Source organism: Pseudophryne corroboree, chromosome 9 (genome assembly GCF_028390025.1).
Source record: "Pseudophryne corroboree isolate aPseCor3 chromosome 9, aPseCor3.hap2, whole genome shotgun sequence".
NCBI lineage: Eukaryota > Metazoa > Chordata > Amphibia > Anura > Myobatrachidae > Pseudophryne > Pseudophryne corroboree.
Window position 1 is genome coordinate 152775953 of NC_086452.1, and position 19092 is coordinate 152795044.

At 42.4% G+C, this 19092-nt stretch overlaps 1 protein-coding gene across 1 annotated transcript in view; it reads left to right on the forward strand.

Annotated features, from left to right (window-relative positions):
* ABCA4 (ATP binding cassette subfamily A member 4) overlaps positions 1 to 19092 on the forward strand; it is a 502596-nt gene that overhangs the window by 136910 nt on the left and 346594 nt on the right. The window contains exons 7-11 of the mRNA XM_063941498.1: positions 2020 to 2109; positions 7192 to 7432; positions 7960 to 8099; positions 8309 to 8425; positions 11169 to 11366. Coding sequence (XP_063797568.1) covers positions 2020 to 2109; positions 7192 to 7432; positions 7960 to 8099; positions 8309 to 8425; positions 11169 to 11366 — 786 coding nt within the window. The remainder of the gene's footprint in view (positions 1 to 2019; positions 2110 to 7191; positions 7433 to 7959; positions 8100 to 8308; positions 8426 to 11168; positions 11367 to 19092) is intronic.

Here is a 19092-nt window from a genome sequence, read left to right on the forward strand (position 1 = left end):
AGGTGCCAGTCCCTGCATAGTGAAGAGGTGCCAGCTACTGGAGTCTGCTGGGAAACCCCCTATCCAATTGCACAGTGATTTACGAGTTCCCCCGCCCCCGATAAGCTGGGTACACATTGAGCGATATGTTGTGGATCGGACCAACATATCGCTCACATCAGCGCATATAGGGCAGTGTGTATGCCCAATATGCTGGTGCCCACGGTTTGACACCCACGATATGCAGGTGCCAGGTTTGATGTGCTGCACAGCAAACCTGATGATATCGCTAGCGACAACATGCATGTTAATGAAGGACAGAACAGTGATTGTTCAGTCCTTTGTTATCATCGCTCAATGTGTTCCCAGGTTTCCGATATGTCAGCCCGTCGGGCCGTCATGTCAGCTGGGTATACATTGCTCCAGTGTGTAACCAGCTATAGTGTCCTGTTGTCTACAGCTGACCCTCCTCACCTTTTCCTCCTTGTGTGTTTCCTCTGCATGCTCCGTCCCTCCTCAGTACTGCTGTTGCTGCTATAGCAGCTAGAGTCCCTTCACTGCATGTAGGCTCTGAGGTAATCAGACCACGTGACACATGGGACACAAATTACCATTTCACCTGTGACGGCAGGGGGAAGAGCAAGGTCGGTGGATAGTAGTTTTACTATCCATGTCACCAACTACTCCCTTTAGTAACCTGGTGGCGAGCGAAGCACTTTGAGTCCCATGTTCTGCACCTTGCTCCTCCTCTTGCCATCACAGTTCACATGGTATGTCCCATGGTTTGTCCCATGGTTCACGTGGTCTGATTCCCTCTGGGCCAACATTAACTGAAGGGGGGATAGACACAACATAGACACAAGGTTGATTCTATATCGGAGTGGGAGAAGGGACCTTCTGACGTACCTAGGGGAGGAGACACGTCACGAGGGGGAGGAGCTACGGCCGAACAGGGTACCCAAAAAGTACCCTCATGGGCTCGCTTCGCTCGCCACGCTTCGGGCTCGGTGGCTCGCTTCGCTCGCCACCTGATTACTAAAGGTAATAGTTGGTGGCGTGGATAGTAGAGGAACTATCCCGCTGGCCTAGCTCCTCCCCCTTGTGTCGTGACTCCTCCCCCTGACGGAAAAGGTCCCTTAGCCCACTTGGATCTAGCTTCAACCATAGACACAATCCTGTTGCTGCTGAGCTCTGATGTACTTCCTGGATAGGTGGTCACCTGATTGTCAGAGGTGTCCATCAGAGCTCATGGCGCGCCACCAACAGTAAGACGTGCCTCAATTGGCTCTTTTGTCTGTGCTTATTGGTTGCTTCATGGCCCAGCCCCCAGCTCCAGGCAGTGTCTGACTATCAGAGGTGCGGCTGAGCTGGTGTTGCCTCACCTCTCCTCTCTCCCTGTATTTCCAAGGAGTGCTGCAATTTTGGTGGGTTTTACCTATAAAAACAACCAGAATAATAAAGAGATATTTTGGTAAATTATAGCTATCTTCTTTATTATTATTCTAATCATTTTTATAGTAAGTCTGACAGGGAGTATGACAGCCTACCCTGGCTGCACGTCCCTGGAATCTCATCATCAGCTGCCTGTTGCGGCCACTTCACTCGTAAAGAGGGTGGGCACAGCTTGCTGGCAGACATCTCTGGGGGACTTAACCACTCTTCTGGGCATCCGAAAGTGCCACTCGATATTCAGGTGCCTCCCGGACATTGTGGGAATTTTGTTGTTGTAGTCGTAGATTTGTAAGGTATGTTTAACAGTCCATGAATGTATGAAAGTAGCTATGGGAGGAATTGTGGAATGATGTATTTGGCGTTATATGTTTTTCCCTATATAATACAAACAATGATATGTATAAATATACTAATAATCCCAATATAAAAGGGAGATGAGGAGAAATAAGTTATGTTCATTTCTGCACCACCAATACCAATCAGTCATGAAATTCTGTTTGTTGATGCATCTAGTAGCTGAGAGTTTCTCTGTGTTGTGCTATGCTTCTGATTTACATTTCATCTCATTTATCTCCCTTGTCTCTGCAGCTTCCAACTGTTGTAGATAGCAGTTCCCATGGCATAGACCTTAGATTCTGGGGGAGAGTTATGTCCAATCTGTCCGAGTCAGTGAGAGAGGTATGTAGCTGCCGTTATCTTCCTTAATGCATTCATAATTGCATGTATGTTTATATTTTGTGTTGTCAAAATTTTGCACTGATTATTTTAGTGTTGTTTGTGCTCACATTGCTCATATAAACTAAACTAAATCTGAAGTAGATATTTTGTTATGAAGTAGTTGACAGCCAACACCTCTCAACTCTCCTCAGATATTACGGTATATGTATATATATATATATATATATATGGAGTTTTGTTATGCCCGGCACTCCCAATATATTATGATAGATCCGGGTGCCCTCCGCAGTAAATGATCCATACAGCAAAAGAAGAATGGCAGCGGCACTCCGTTTGAAATTGATGAAAAAAGTGTATTTCAAATTCAATAAAACATCACAGTGGTCACATATAGAACCAACGTTTCGGGGTCCGTGGACCCCTTTGTCAAGGCGTGAACATATATATATATGAGACCCATATGGCCGACACTCCCATATCAGCAGAACTTGCCAAGGTGCCAGTCAAAAAGGCGTTTGTATAGCATGCATACAGGACAGCACTCAGTGGACTTATATAGTGGCAAAGAGACTCTCACAACTCCATGATAATCAACGTTTCGGGTTTAATACCCGTCTTCAGGATCCTACATGGTGACCCACAGGGGATCCTTAAGCATGTGGGTGTTTTGTCATGTCATACATAAAAATGGTATAGGGGAATGTGCTTCATTGTAGTTTAAAGCCACTAAATTGGCCAGATATGTGTATGACGCATGATTAGAGTATAAAGTGCTGTTTGCTACATAAAGTATCAGGTACACTCAGCAGGTTAGTGAGCACTTTACAAGGTCTTTCTCTGTTTGCAATTAAATATTTCAAAGAATGGACTGGCGGAGAATCTACATTTACAGATAATTTTATGATAACAGTCTATGGCAGTGATTCTCAAACTGTGTGCCGTCGCACCCTGGGGTGCCTTGGGACACTTGTAGGGGTGCCTTGGATTGGTGGTCCAGGACCAATTTAAATTATTTATGTTCCATGTAATAGCCAAAACCAGTGCTGGTGGCTGCCAATTATAAAATAGTTGGACAAACAGAAGTGAATCCTGTCCCACACCACATAACTGAGCCTAAAGCAATTTAATTAATTTAATATTTGTTTCTAAATGTATCTAATAGAAACTTTTGGCTTTGGATTTCCGTGAAATAAATTCTGATACTCTAGGGTGCTGTGATTTATAAAAGTTTGGGAACCACTGGTCTATGGGGTATATGTAATATAAAAGCTTGCAAGTTGCAGGCAACAGTGACATTTTGTTGATACAGCCACTATATTTAAAGCAGCAATTTTTAAAAAGCAAAACTCTGATGTCCTTTAATAGAAACTTTTACATGAATATTTATGTAATATCTTACTCTGCTGAATGGCACAAGTTAAAATAGTTAATGGCGGTGCCAGGGCTGTACCCAGTGGTGCAAGTAGAAATATTTTCTTAGTGGTACTTAGGGACGCAAAATGGGCGTGGTCATGTGTTGTGAGGGGGCGTGACCACATGCCACTAACGGGAGTGACTACATGACACTAGTGACGTTGCCTTTGTTTTTACACTCTGGAGGCAAGGTTAGAAATATATAGTAATGCCTCCAGTATAATAGAAATATATAGTGATACCCCCAGTGTAATAAATATTTGTAGTAATGCCCACAAGTTAATAACTATATAATAACGCCTCCATTATAACAGGAAATATACTGTAGTAGTGCCCCTGGTATAACAGAAATATATAGTTATGTCCACATTAGAAAATAAATATTTAATTATATCCCTATAATATAATAATAGAAATATATAGTAGTGTCCACATTAGAATAGAAATATATAGTTATACCCCTATAATAATAGAAATATATAGTAATACCCCTATAATAATAGAAATATATAGTAGTGTCCACATTAGAATAGAAATATATAGTTATACCCCTATAATAATAGAAATATATAGTAATACCCCTATAATAATAGAAATATATAGTAGTGTCCACATTAGAATAGAAATATATAGTTATACCCCTATAATAATAGAAATATATAGTAATACCCCTATAATAATAGAAATATATAGTAGTGTCCACATTATATTAGAAATGAATTACCCCACACAATGAAGCCAGAGACATGCCCAGCAGCCCAGCCTGTGAAGAACAAAAGCCGCTCAGTGCTGTTGCATCATACAAGCCAAGTGAATGGAAACAGCTGCACTGATGCTCCCAGGAAGGGAGGCTGCGGGAAAGTGCAATCAGGCTCCTCTCTTCACGCCAGCCACAGCCGCCAGAGGAGGAAGCGTTATGTGACACCATGACGTCACCGTCATGCCCTAGTAACCCTGACAAAGTGGGAGACACTGTCATACTGTCAAGCACCATGGTCTTGTTGATTTGTGGTGCATTATAATTGTGGTAATGGCGGTCCTGAGTTTAAAGTGTGTGGCAGGTGGTACTGAGTACCCACTGCCAAATTCTTAAGGGTATTCCGTACCCGAGCGTACCCGCATACTTGCACCACTGGCTGTACCTAGGGTGGTGCGACATGTGCCACCGTGCAGAGCAATGCAAGGCAGGGGGTGCTGTTCTGCAGCATCTGTCAATTTTTTGTTTTAATCAGTCTCACTTGCAACTTCCTCCTCTTTAATTCTCAACATTGCCTGGTTGCCTCCTCACATCCCTAAGCACCTTCAGTCACACACTTCTTTACAGTATTTAAAGCACACATTTCAAAATACTTCCCATACAGGAGCAAATCGCTTCATAAGTTGAGCTGGGTACATACCTATACAATTGTCAGCCCGTTCTCCAGTTATCGCACAGATGCAGGAGTGATAGCCAATAAATGGCTTACAACGTTCCTGCAAAGGTCGGGACCAGGAGGTCGCATCTGATGTGCTGCACAGCCAACCTCCTGATACCCATAGAGGAGCTGATTGCCCCCCTGTTTTAGCTGCCACTTCACAGGCGTCATGTCTTGATATACACTGCTTGGCTGATCGGGAGCATTTAACCCAATGAGCCGGGGACTGAACAGCTGTGTACCCTGCTTAAGGTGTATGACAGCAATATGGAAGGTCATGGGTTCAAATCCTGGGCAAGACAGTAGTTTGAAAAGTTTGCTTTAGACAAAGGAGGATGTGACTAAAGGTCCTGGACAAGGGGGGCTCACTGCACATGGACCCCCTAGGGCTTTAATACACCCCTGGTGTCAAGATGTGTCACCATCCTTTGATATGAGGGGTAATTATCATGGTAAAATAAATAGGCTCCCCAAGCCCAGGTGTTCACCTCATGCCTCTTGTAAAGTCCTTCCATATCCCCCCATCTTTATATCATGTTTTGTGCCCTCCCTCATGTTTGAGAAATATTGTAAACCCCACAGTTTCTATTGTGCTACATCTGTATATCCTGCATTGTGCTAACCCCCACTGTATATCCTGCATTGTGCTAACCCCACTGTATATCCTGCATTGTGCTAACCCCCACTGTATATCCTGCATTGTGCTAACCCCCACTGTATATCCTACATTGTGCTAACCCCCACTGTATATCCTGCATTGTGCTAACCCCCACTGTATATCCTGCATTGTGCTAACCCCACTGTATATCCTGCATTGTGCTAACCCCCACTGTATATCCTGCATTGTGCTAACCCCCACTGTATATCCTGCATTGTGCTAACCCCCACTGTATATCCTGCATTGTGCTAACTCCACTGTATATCCTGCATTGTGCTAACCCCCACTGTATATCCTGCATTGTGCTAACCCCCACTGTATATCCTGCATTGTGCTAACCCCCACTGTATATCCTGCATTGTGCTAACCCCCACTGTATATCCTGCATTGTGCTAACCCCCACTGTATATCCTGCATTGTGCTAACCCCCACTGTATATCCTGTTTTGTGCTCTCCTCTCTTGTTTGTTTTATGTTTAACTTCCTAAATTGTACACCCCCCCATTTCTATGTTTTCGTTATGTGCCACCAGACCCTCACTTATGTGATGTTTTGCGTTGCTCCCCCCCCCCATCATCTGTGTGTCATGTGCAACCACCACCCCATCATCTATATATTGGCTCATGTGCTGCCCCCCACCTCACACATACACAGACACACATAAACTTACCTCCTGCATTCTATCCTCTTGTGCTGCTCCTGTCATGTCTGCTTCCACTCTGCAGCCCTCTCCAGCCCTCTGCAATGGAGTGCTCACATCACATGCTGCTCTTCTACCTGATCAGCAGCATTGGGATGACACTGTATCATGTCTGCTATTCTGGCGGGACCTCTGGTTCCTGTCACCAAAGGGGTACTGCACGCACGGTCGTTGCAGTAAGTTGCATTAGAAAAAAACAGTAATGCACTGATGACTGCCATATGCACCAAATAGGTCATGATTTTGTGCTTGGGAGCCAGTTGGTCTCCTTCCACCCATCTGGCTAAGTCACTAGTGCGAAGAGGCTAAGTTGACTGCTAGCTTGGGGCCAGAGGTTGATGTAACTTATATAATCGAAGTCTGAGTAATCCTAAACTGTCATGTTCTATTTAAGAAAACTGCAGGTTTTGGGATGTACCCACACTTGCAAGCTATAATAAATAACTAGGGCTTTCAGTCTAAACTCTTCAGATTGTAAAATTAGAAATATTAACGCTCTGTAAGCTAAATGATGCAGTTTTTTAATATGTAGTTCACCCTAGGGGGTAAATTTACTAAAGCTTCTAAAACAGAGAATTGGTGATGTTGCCCATGCCAACCAATCAGATGCTGTCTGTCATTTCTCGATTGCCTTTTAGAAAATAATACAGAACATCTGATTGGTTGCTGCTATGGGCAACATCACCAATTCTCTGCTTTAGAAGCTTTAGCAAATTTACCCCTAAGTCTTTTCCTGCATTAAAAAAAACTTATTGCCCATTGTTTTTTTCCAGGTATTAATCTTATGCAGAGCGATGTTAGACCATCTAAGGCTCACTTTGTTATTGAGACTAAAAAATAATATATATATATATTTTATTGAACTGTTGCTTACTTGTGTTCTTGTTTTTGCTGCAGTTATCACAGAAGCAAAGTATGCAAGATGTTCTATGGGTGCTGCAGCCTATTATACAGGAGGGAGGACCCTCAACGTTTACCCAACTCATGAGTTCTCTATCCGACTTGTTTTGTGGTTATCCAGAAGGGGGAGGTTCTAGAGTGTTTTCCTTCAACTGGTATGAGGATAATAACTACAAAGCCTTCCTTGGAGTAAACTCAACCAAGAAAGAATCCTATTATTTATACGACAAGACAACCAGTAGGTGCTCACACAGTATCATGTAGCAATTGTTATTCCAATGGATCATCTCTCTATGGTTAGATCAAACGGTATAGTGAAATTTACAGTACCACTTGACCTAAGCCTAGAGAGATGAGCTAAGGTAACCAGATATGACAGCTGTGTGTGTTCTGTTATGTTAAGAGATATGTGCACAGTACGCGTATCTACACCGAACCCAATGACATGTCTACCATAGATATAATAAATGCACCTCTTTACTTTATCAGAGTAGCTATAAGAACCATACAATATATCCAGCATTATAGTCTATGGATTCTAATTTTCAAGTTCTAATTTTAAATGATGCATGGCTGCCAGTGGACCTTTAAGTGGACAGCTGCTACAGTTATCTGAAAACAAAACTTAATTCTGCAAAATATCGGTTTATGATGGTTACTGTTAGTATGTTTGATCTGAAGTACAGTATTATGCTTCTATTGAATACAGTATATATATATATATATATATATATATATATATATAAAACGTTCTTTATTCAACAGCACCATTCTGTAATGCACTGATGCAGAGTATGGAGTCCAACCCCGCAACTAAAATTGCATGGAGTGCAATGAAACCTTTGCTGATGGGCAAAATCCTCTACTCTCCTGATGCTCCTGCAGTCCGAGAGCTACTGAAGAGCGTAAGGCATCTTATGTTGTGGATATAACATCGTTCAAACCACTTCCTACAATGCATAATCTGTATTAACATTTCTGAATGTTCACAGTCAGCCATAGAATGTTAAAATGTTACGTTTATTATGTTATGTTTAATTAAGTCTGTTTGATTGGCTAGACTACCTGTATGTACTGCATGAGATATAGTGTTAGTGATCTGTTCATGTTTCAGGCAAACTCAACCTTTGAACAGTTAGAGCGCCTGAGACAAATGGGGAAAGCCTGGGAAGAAGTGGGACCCCAGCTGTGGTACTTCTTGCAAAGCAGTGTTCAGATGAACATCATCCGGGTATGTCATGAAAAATCATTGTTTCAGATATATAACGTTTACATTGCCCTCTTGCCCTCCAAACAAGGTAATAGTGCCTGGATGCAAATAGACAGTGGTGGCAGAACTTAAAGTCATTAAATAAAATAATAATAATTAAAAAAAAAACGACTCAGAGGACCTCATTCAAAGGGCCAATCTTTTTAATCTGTGCACGCATCCGAGTCGCACAGCGCCTGAGTCCCGATTGTATGCACACACAGACACAGCACAGAATCGGACACAGGGTTTCGTTCGAAATCACACGGGAGGCCATACTGGGATGGAGAAACTGCACCTGCCATAGGGCTGGTGCAAGTTGCAATGGTGCGACCAGTGGTGTGTCTAAGTCCCTCATTCCGAGTTGATCGCACCAAGCAACTTTTTGCTGCTGGTGCGATCAACTAATCTCCTATGGGGGGAGTGTATTTTAGCATAGCAGGGCTGCGATCGCTTGTGCAGTCCTGCTATGCTAAAAAAAGTTTCTCACAAAACAAGATTAGCCCTAGACCTACTTACCTTGTGCGACGGATCCAGCGATGCAGGTCCCGGCTTTGACGTCAGACATCTGCCCTCCGTTCGCCTGGACACGCCTGCATTTTTCTTACCACTTCCCGAAAACGACTGGAAACGGTGAGTATACGCCCCGGAACGCCTCCCATCTGTCCATCTTCTTGCGATCGCCGCTGCGATTACATTTGTCGCTGGCAGCGTCGTTGCCCGTCGATTATTGTCACTGGGCAACGACGTGCGTGCGCAAAGCGTTCGCCGCGCATGCACATTTCTGACCCGTTCGCACCGCAGCGAAGAACCGTTGCATGCAAACGGGGGTCGGAATGACCCCCTAAATACACAGTGACAGAAATCCCCTGTCCTAAGATGCTGCAAATGGGCGTCTCAGTCATTTAAAAATTGGATGCATTACTGGCATAAAGACACTAATGCGATAACTTTGCATCTTATACTCCACACGGACAGACTGCTTTCGGGGCCCCTCCTGATATATTTTAATACATTTGGGCAAACCTTAATTTATTATTCCATATGAATAATGGCGATAAAAATATAAATATCAGGTCTAATAACTGATAATTAATAAGCCTTGTGGAAAATTGGTACTGTAAATACAGGAAAAGTCACACTGTTGAACTTTCCATGTTGATGCCTGAAGTGGAGAGTATAATGTGCAAAATATCTTAATTCAAATGTTTTGCTAAACACTTATTGAAAAAAAAAAGAGTAAAAGTATAAATGCTGAAATAAAATATAAAACAGGAAGGAGAAAAAGACAGTAGCCGTGGTGCTTGCAACAAATGAAGTGATGAAGTCATGTTCATTCAGTAGCTATAAAAGACATGAGGAAAAATATTGTGTATAGTCATTCCACCAGAGCAAATACAGAAAAAATGGAGGAAAAAACTTCTAGACATGTATAATGGGACAGCTCACAACTCACAAAATGAGTAGAACGATAAACGCATAAAGTTATCTTTGGAACCCGGTTATATTTCATAGAATAAGATTCATAAAGTAGGCGTACCTAACTCACACTTAAAGGTGTTAATGGAAACACATAATGGATTCTTTACTCTCTAAGAAATACAATAATGAAATTCAAAGTTATTATTTTCGTATACTCTGTTTAAATCTGATGAATGGTTTGTGCAAGAGAATTACCAGGACATTTACGGAACATAAACTGTGTTGGAGGTGTGCTAATGGACCTCTCTAGGTTACACTCCATTGTGTACAAATTCTGTATTTTCACAGACAAAACATTGTGTCATTGTATAAGCTGTAGTAAACTCATAGTCTGCCCACATTTAGATGTACGCATCTTTGGCAGCAGTGGCTGTGCTAAAATATGCAAAAGCCGCAGGAGGAATCTTGCGTAAAAAGATGCCCATTGCTATGATTTGCTGCCTGCGTCCATAGACGTAGCTTCGGACCCACTGCGTAAACTCATGACGCAGCCACTGGCTTTGGCATGTCTAGAACTTGGGGCTGACACGCTTCTGTTTTCTTGAACACTGCCTGTCGCCACTCACAAATGCCAGTAGCATGTCAATCATGTTGCAGCTTAAGTGACACTGTGACAGATGTCACAGCTGTATGGAGGCACATACTTACTGTGTCTCCTTCACACGACAGTCCTCAAACCACAGGAAATCTGCATGATCATCGAAACAGTGTAATCTCTGAATCAAGCTCATAAGGCCTAATTCAAGGTTGATTGCAAAACAACATTTTCCTCTAATGGCAAAACAATGTGCACTGCAGGTGGGGCAGATGTAACATGTGCAGAGAAAGTTAGATTTGGGTGGGGTTTGTTCAAACTGAAATCTAAATTGCAGTGTAAAAATAAGCAGCCAGCATTTACCCTGCACAGAAACAATATAACTAACCCAAATCAAGCCCATTATAGGAAAATGTTGTTTTGCAATCAACTTTGAATTAGGCCCTTAGTGGGTAACCTCTGTTCCCCTTACACATCAGTTTCAGCACTATGACAAATTAGGTTTGAAGCATTTGCATAATTGTGAAACCAAATTTTCAATTGAAAGATGGTGTTGCTGCTCCTAATGTCTACATTTTTTAATTGTCATTATTTAATAGGTTGTCTGTTAAAAATGAACAATAAACCATTGGTTTTGCTCTTTATAGTCATATCATATTTGGTAGTGATGCCAAACACAAGTGGAATTCATTTACTTCTTGTCTGTAGGATTCAATTAAAAACCCAACCGTGAAGGATTTTATTGACAAACAACTTGGGGATGATGGATTAACAGCTGACGACGTCATCAATTTTCTGTACAATGGGAATCCAGATGAGCGACCAGTTGGAAAACCTAACTTTGACTGGAGAAATGTTTTTAATTTCACTGATCAATTTCTTCATATCTTTAACCAGTACATGGAGGTAATTCCATATTCACTTATTTCTTATATTACTTGTCACACATGAGACTGATTTTCAAAAAGACAGCTTGGACTAGGAAACACTATATGTACTTGGGTAAGAAATTGACTGGATAACAGGGAACAGCGAGTGGTGGTCAATGGGATGTTTTCCAACTGGACCTCAGTATTTAGTGGAATACTGCAAGGGTCCGTATTTGGGCCACTACTGTTCAATATATTTATTAATGACCTAGGAGCAGGTCTGGAGAGCACAGTGTAAATTTTTGCAGATGATACTAAACTGTGTAGGGTAATTAGTTCAGACAAGGATGTTGAGTCTCTGCAGAACGACTTATTTAAACTAGAAATTTGGGCAAATAAATGGAGAATGAGGTTCAATATAGAAAAATTTTAAGTTATGCACTTTGGTACTAAAAAGAAACACATCCTATAAAGTAAATGGGGAAAATATAGGGGAAACGGTAGTTGAAAAGATTTGGGGGTTCACATTGATAATAGACTTACTAGCAATGTACAATGTCAAAGTGCAGCAACGAAGGCAAATAAGGTGTTAGCATGTATAAAATGGGGAATTGAGACAAGGGATGAGAGTGTAATCCTCCCACTGTATACTGTAAATCACTGCTACGGCTGCATCTTGAATACTGTGTGCAGTTCTGGTCCCCCCACTATAATAAAGATATCTTGGAACTTGATAGGGTTCAGTGGCGAGCCACTACATTGATTAAGGGGTTGGAGGCACTGGATTATCCGGAAATATTTACTAGGTTTGGTATGTTTACACTAGAAAAGAGGCATCTAAGAGGCGACATTATTAATATTTATAAATAGAGAAAGGGACGATACCTGGAGTTATCATGCGATTTGTTTATTGAAAAATCTTTACAAGGGATACACGAGCATCCTCTGAGGTTAGGGGAGAGGAAATTTTATACCCAGCGTAGGAAAGGGTTCTTTACAGTAAGGGCAGTAAGGCTATGGAATTCTCTGCCAGAGAAGGTTGTAATGGTGGACTCAGTCAATATGTTTAAAAATGGATTAGATAAATGTCTAACTGAAAAAGATATCCAAGGATATAGCATTTAAAATGATTATGTAATTATAGTGTTAGATAGATTTACAACATAACTATAAACATATAGTTACATTATAGTTGCATACAGACTAGTGTACAATTTATACCACAGGTTGAACTCGATGGACAAATTGTCTTTTTTCAACCTCATTAACTATGTTACTATGTTACTATGTTATTTTTGTGAAAGGGTACAGTTTGGCCTTCCTATAGACAATGCACAGTCTCCTAAGGTTTCTGCACTGTTTAGTCAGTCCCAATTTCCTGTGTAACCCTATGGAGGCTAATCAGGACAAGTACAGTAATACACCTATTTAAGGACCAATAAACATAAATGACAAGATAACTATTATAAGCTTTCAACTAAAAAATATTCACAAATGTCTTTGCAAATTTTCCCATACCTTGACAAAATGTAAGATAGTTGACATTTTATTTTCATTGACTATGTAGCTAGCTGTTAGTAATTGTTCCCTGTTATCAGCCATTTCCTTTAAGCCATGGCTAAAAATGGATGGCTGTAGTGTCCATATAAGTGATCACTGATAGGACCTCTACTGTGTGTAAAGGCCCATATAGACGGGAGAGATGTGTGCTGAGCGAACCGCTCAGCACACATCTCTTCCGCCGCTCAGCACAGTGCGATGTGTGCTGAGCGATGCGGGGGAGGACAGGGGGCCGCTCATTTCACCCAGCGGGTGAAATGAGCGACATGCTAGATTGGCCTGCATGCAGTCCAATCTAGCACCGGCGAAAGCGATGTGCGGGGCCGCCAACACTTAATTTAGATATCCAAATCTCCTTTGCAGTAGATATGACATATGACTTGTTAGAATGTGAATGGATTGAGGTATGCTTAATGTCACTCCATATTTGGCTGTCTGATAGATATGCCAGTCATTTTCGTCATCACCAGTAATCCAGTCATTAAAAATACCCTGATAGCCGACACACTACTTGCTCCTAACAGAGTAGCGACTTGAATGATAGACAGCTTGTAACTGGTATCCAGTTGACTTTTTGACGTTCAGAAGGTCAGTCATCAGAAGGTCAACACTAGAATGTTGGATCTGAATGCTGACACAGAATGTTGACATGGAAATTAAGTCAACAATCACTACTTAGACATGCATTTAGGTTAACATGGTTAAAATGTTGACACATTCAGAATGTTCACATTTAACACAAAGACACCAAAATGTTGGCATATTTATTTTTTATTTTTTGTAGGGTTTGGGTTATGTTTAGTGTTAGGAATCGGATTAGATTTATGGTCAAACAAATCATGTTGACATTTTGTTGTCAACATGTTAAATGTCGACATTCTGAACATGTTGACATTTTAACCATGTCGATTTAAATGCATGTCTTCGTATTATATGTCAACTTGTCAACTTACCGACATACTGGTGTCAACCTACTGAATGTCGACTAGTCATATCACACCCCAGGTAACCAATCAGAACGGCTTTGCTTTGAATGAAAGGAGCATGAGAGAGCTGCTCTGATTGGCACATAGACACCACATAGGGTATTATTAAAACACATTAATTTGTCAAAAAGCCAACTACATATTCCAGCATACAGAAGAACACATTTCTGAACATTTAGGATGCCAAAATACAATACTCGTGTTTAATGACAGTGTATTGACTTAATATTAAAAACTATAAAACTGTGATTCCTTGAGATATTTCACAAAAATTAATTATATGAGTAACATTATTGACAAAGGCTGGTAGCTCAAACACTAATGGCTTTAATGCCTAATTCAGCATGAGCTGTAGTTTTGCGAAAAATTGCAAAACTACAACTCTGTTCTCTAGCATGCGGGTAGCTGCCCAGCACAGAGCTAGGCTGTCCACGTGCATGCTGGGTCCTTCCCCCCTCCCCTGCTAAAATGCGAGCACATCGCTAACTTGTAATTTTGTCTCTGGATATATTGTAAGTCGGCAATTGGTTTTTTGACTACAAAACCAGTTTAATTTTAAATCCTGTGGCAAAATTACGGAATAGTCAGTAATTGTGGAAAATCGTAATCTATTACATTTGGCCTCATATATGGGATAAAAATCTTATTTAGTATGAAGTTGTCTAACTTAATAACCTGTCAACCTACCAACCTGTGTTCTCCATTTAACACTTGACAATTTTAACACCCTTATTCCATAGAAACATAATAACAAACAATTGACTAGGACTGAGATTTTAGGAATGAAACAGATAAACAAAAATCCTGGAATTAAATTAAGAATGTGGATAAATTAGATGTTGCTTTGCGGTCAGCGGTGAGGTTACTCGCGATCAACCGCTGACCGCAAAGTTCCCACTATTGCAGTGGTTCTCAAACTCGGTCCTCAGGACCCCACACAGTGCATGTTTTGCAGGTAACCCAGCAGGTGCACAGGTGTACTCATTACTCACTGACACATTTTAAAAGGTCCACAAGTGGAGATAATTATCTCTCTTGTGATTCTGTGAGGAGACCTGGAAAACATGCACTGTGTGGGGTCCTGAGGACCGAGTTTGAGAACCTGTGCACTATTGGATACAATGTAGCGCCTATGCGCTACATTGTATCTCTGCCGTGAGCAGCCTGAGTGACAGCTCAGGAGTGCACAGGCAATCAGGAGAGTGCCACGACGTGGCGCTCCCTGATTGGCTGAAGGGACCCTCTGTGACAGGAGTCACGGGGGGTCTCGGCAGTCGGGGAAAGGGGTCCCATGTGTAAACATGGGACCCCTTTCAGTGCGTGGTTCGGGTTTTTCGGTTTGTTTTTTTGCCAAGTACGTGGATTACAAGCTCAGAAGAGGACCGATCTACACTGGATTTTTGTGAGTATAATTTTATTTTCAGGTACCCCATGGATTCTACTTGGAGAAGTGGACCGACCCTCGTGTGAACATAGGTAAGTATGTGTGAATGTAGGTGTGCATGTATGTAATTAAGTTTTACTTTCAAGGTGTGTGAGTTCTGTTTTTATTTGGGTATTTTTTTTGTAGTAGTACTACAGGTACCAGCGGGCACATTTTTCCACCGCATGCTGGTACTTGTGGTTCTCTAAGTACCAGCTTGTGGGGGAGGCTTGCTGGGACTTGTAGTACTGCTACAAAAAACAATATTCTCATTTTTACACATGGCTATCAGCCCCCCATCCGCAGCCCTTGGATGGGGGGGACAGCCTCGGGCTTCACCCCTGGCCCTTGGGTGGCTGGAGGGAGGGGATCCCTTGATTTAAGGGGTCCCCAGTCCTCCAGGGTACCCCGGCCAGGGGTGACTAGTTAGTGATTTAATGCCAGGGCCGCAGGGATCTATATAAAACTGTCCCCCGGCTGTGGCATTATCTCTCTGACTAGTGGAGCCCGGTGCTGGTGTTAAAAATACGGGGGACCCCTACGCTTTTTGTCCCCCGTATTTTTGGCACCAGGACCAGGCGCAGAGCCCGGTGCTGGTTGTTAAAATATGGGGGAACCCCTGTCAATTTCCCCCCCATATTTTTGCAACCAGGGCCGGCTCAAAAAGCCAGAGGCTGGTTGTGCTTAGGAGGGGGGACCCCACGCAATTTTTTTTGAAAGTTTTTACACTAAACAACCCTTTCCCATAGATAACCATGCACAGATCTCACTGATCCGTGCATGATTATCCAAACTCGCCAGGAAAAAGCAGGTCTATTTTTTTGCTGCTTTTTTTTAACGAACCGCAAAAAAAAACACCCGCACTTGAGCATTCAGAGACTAACACCCAAATACGAATTAATAGTGAATAACAGCCGCATTTGACCGATGGTCTATTCATTCGTATTTCTTAACTTAGCCTTGAAAACCATTACGAATTGCCCAAACACTGCCGAGATTTGTGCTTAGTGAATTCCCGTGTTGGGACTTAGAAAAAAAAACACAAATCGGTCAAACTCGGATTATTAGTAAAAATAGGCCAAGGTGTATAAATATTTCCGCAGCAGCAGTCATAATACCCAAATGAGCAACAGGGTAGCCAAACCCAGGGTTCAGTGCCATTGTAGGCGGTCGGTAGGAGATGATGGTGTAAGTCAGTGGTTCTCAACATCGGTCCTCAAGTACCCCCAACAGTTCATGTTTTCCAGGTCACCAAGCAGTTGAACAGGTGTATTCATTACTGACTGACACATTATAAAAGACCCACAGGTGAAGCAAATTATTTCACTTGCAATCCTGTGAGAAGACCTGGAAAACATGAACTGTCGGGGGTACTTGAGGACCGAGGTTGAGAACCACTGGTGTAAGTGAGCAAAGGAAAAGCACACAAAGGAAGAAGTCCCGGTTTGTGAGAGTTTACAATCTAAGAATACCAACCAGGCCATGGGGTTGGTACATATAATGTGCTTGTTAGTATAATCCGTAATCATCGGTAACATGGGAATAACTATAGTGCATGCAAGGGGTGCTAGTGGTATGGGGCCTAGGTTACAAAGCTACATACCAATATCTCAGATTTGCCTTCTAAGCAACTGGGCCTGATCCATTGCCCAGCCTGAATTGTGTGCTATTACACCTTCTGTGAGAAGAGTGTGTAGTGGATGTTACAATAGTAAGGGAGCACTATAATTGTCATAATTTTAACTGGAGGCCACTGTAATGTGGCACATTATGAACTGGAGGCCACTGTAATGTGGCACAATATGAACTGGAGGCCACTGTGATGTGGCACAATATGAACTGGAGGCCACTGTGATGTGTTATCATTTGATCTGCTCATTAAAATGTTGGGGCACTATAATGTTACAAAATAACAACTGGGGCACTTTAATGTGGCACAATATGAAATGGAGGCACCATAGTATGGCATAATATGAACTTGGGCACTATATCTTGGCATAATTTGAACTGGAGGACACTCTAATGGGGCTCAGTATGAACAACGGGCACTGTAATGTGACATAAAATGAACTGGGCACACTCTATGCGAATTGGGGATATTGTGTGCCATAATGTGTACTGGCATCCCTACAATGTGACATCATGTAAACTAGGGAACTACAGTGGTTCATAAAATAAACAAGGCACTACTATGGGGCAGAGTATTAACTAGGGCACTGCTATGGTTCAGAAAATTAACTAGGGAACTATTAATGGGCATAAAATTAATAACTGCAGAGAGGTGACTCTCAAGAGCCATTGGGGCAGGGGCCCCTTTAATATTTTGCTATGGGGCCCACAAAGTTCTGGTTACGCATCTGATCAGTAAGAAGAATAGATATTATATTTTTGTTAGCAATAGTTTTTTATTTTTTTAATGATGGTGATAGTTAAAATTGTTGTCTATTTACATTTAGGGGTATATTCAATTGAAGTCGAAAGCTGCCGTCTGTCGAAAAGATGGCAGTTTTCGACTTTTTAAGGTCAAATCGTGATTTGACCTATTCAATTAAAAACCAAATTTTTCGACAAGTCGAGGAATTCGACTTGTCGAAAAGCACGTGGATCGGCGGAATAGCTGCCGATCCACGTGCTTGTGTCGAAAATGGGGCCAAAACTGACAGGTTTTTGCCCCCTTTTCGACCATCTCGCTTTGACTTTAAAAAAAAGTCGAAGTGAGATGGGGAGAGCAGCGCCGGAGACTGGAGAGCCGAGTGGGGATGGGCAGAGCCGAGTGGGGATGGGCAGAGCCGAGGCGGGGACGGGGAGAGCCAAGGTGGGGATGGGGAGAGCCGAAGCAGGGACCGGGTGAGCAGCGCTGGAGGATGTCACAGCCGCTGCTCACAGCAGCGTCCACCCGGCTCCAGCAAGCGAGACCTCGCTTGCTGTAGCCATGTGGACGCTGCCGTGAGCGGCGGCTGTGATGCAGGGACAGAGAGGAAGGACTGGAGAGGCAGAGAGACTGGGGAGGGGAGACGGGGAGAGCTGCGGGCAGACGGGGGAGAGCAGCGGCTATATAGCCGCTGCTGTAGTGCTGCTCTCCCCCATCTGCCCGCGGCTCTCCCCCGCCTCCCCCCCCTTCATCTCAATTCGTCTTTTTTAAAAGTCGACTTGAGATGTCATTTGAATAGCCCAGGTTGGATCCATTCCGACAAATGAATGTCGGAATGGATCCAACTTCAATTGAATATACCCTTACTGATCATCAGTTAATTTGCTGATGGCTGACAACCGTGATTTGGAAGTAGCCAATGAGATCTATCTTGACATTGGTAATCCTGTCATCAGTAAATGTCCCATTGGTGAACTTCTTGAAAGTCCCTCCAGATTGAATTAAATGACTTTACTGTCTGACAGGCCTGCTCAGTACATATTAACCAGTACTATATTGTGTATGTGCCTGCATAGCTCAATATTTGGATTTCAGTAATTAAGTACAAAGGTCCCCCTCCCTGTCTCCATCAGCAGGCGATCTTCCTTTGTTCACAAGGCTTAATTGCACTATGAAACAGTACTAAAGGGAGGGCAGTAATTATAAATATGGGGAAACGAGCTTACTGCCAAGACAAAGTACAGCTATGACCTGTAAACAAATGAGACAACAGAATGTATCATTCCCTTCACCAGCAGTGCATAAGAACCATCCAAGCATTGCAGAGGATTTCTCCAGTACTTTGTAATAGTGTCCCAGCTATTTTTAGATTAGTCTCAATGAGAGATTTTTATATAACCACCTGGCTTTTTTATGTCTCCCC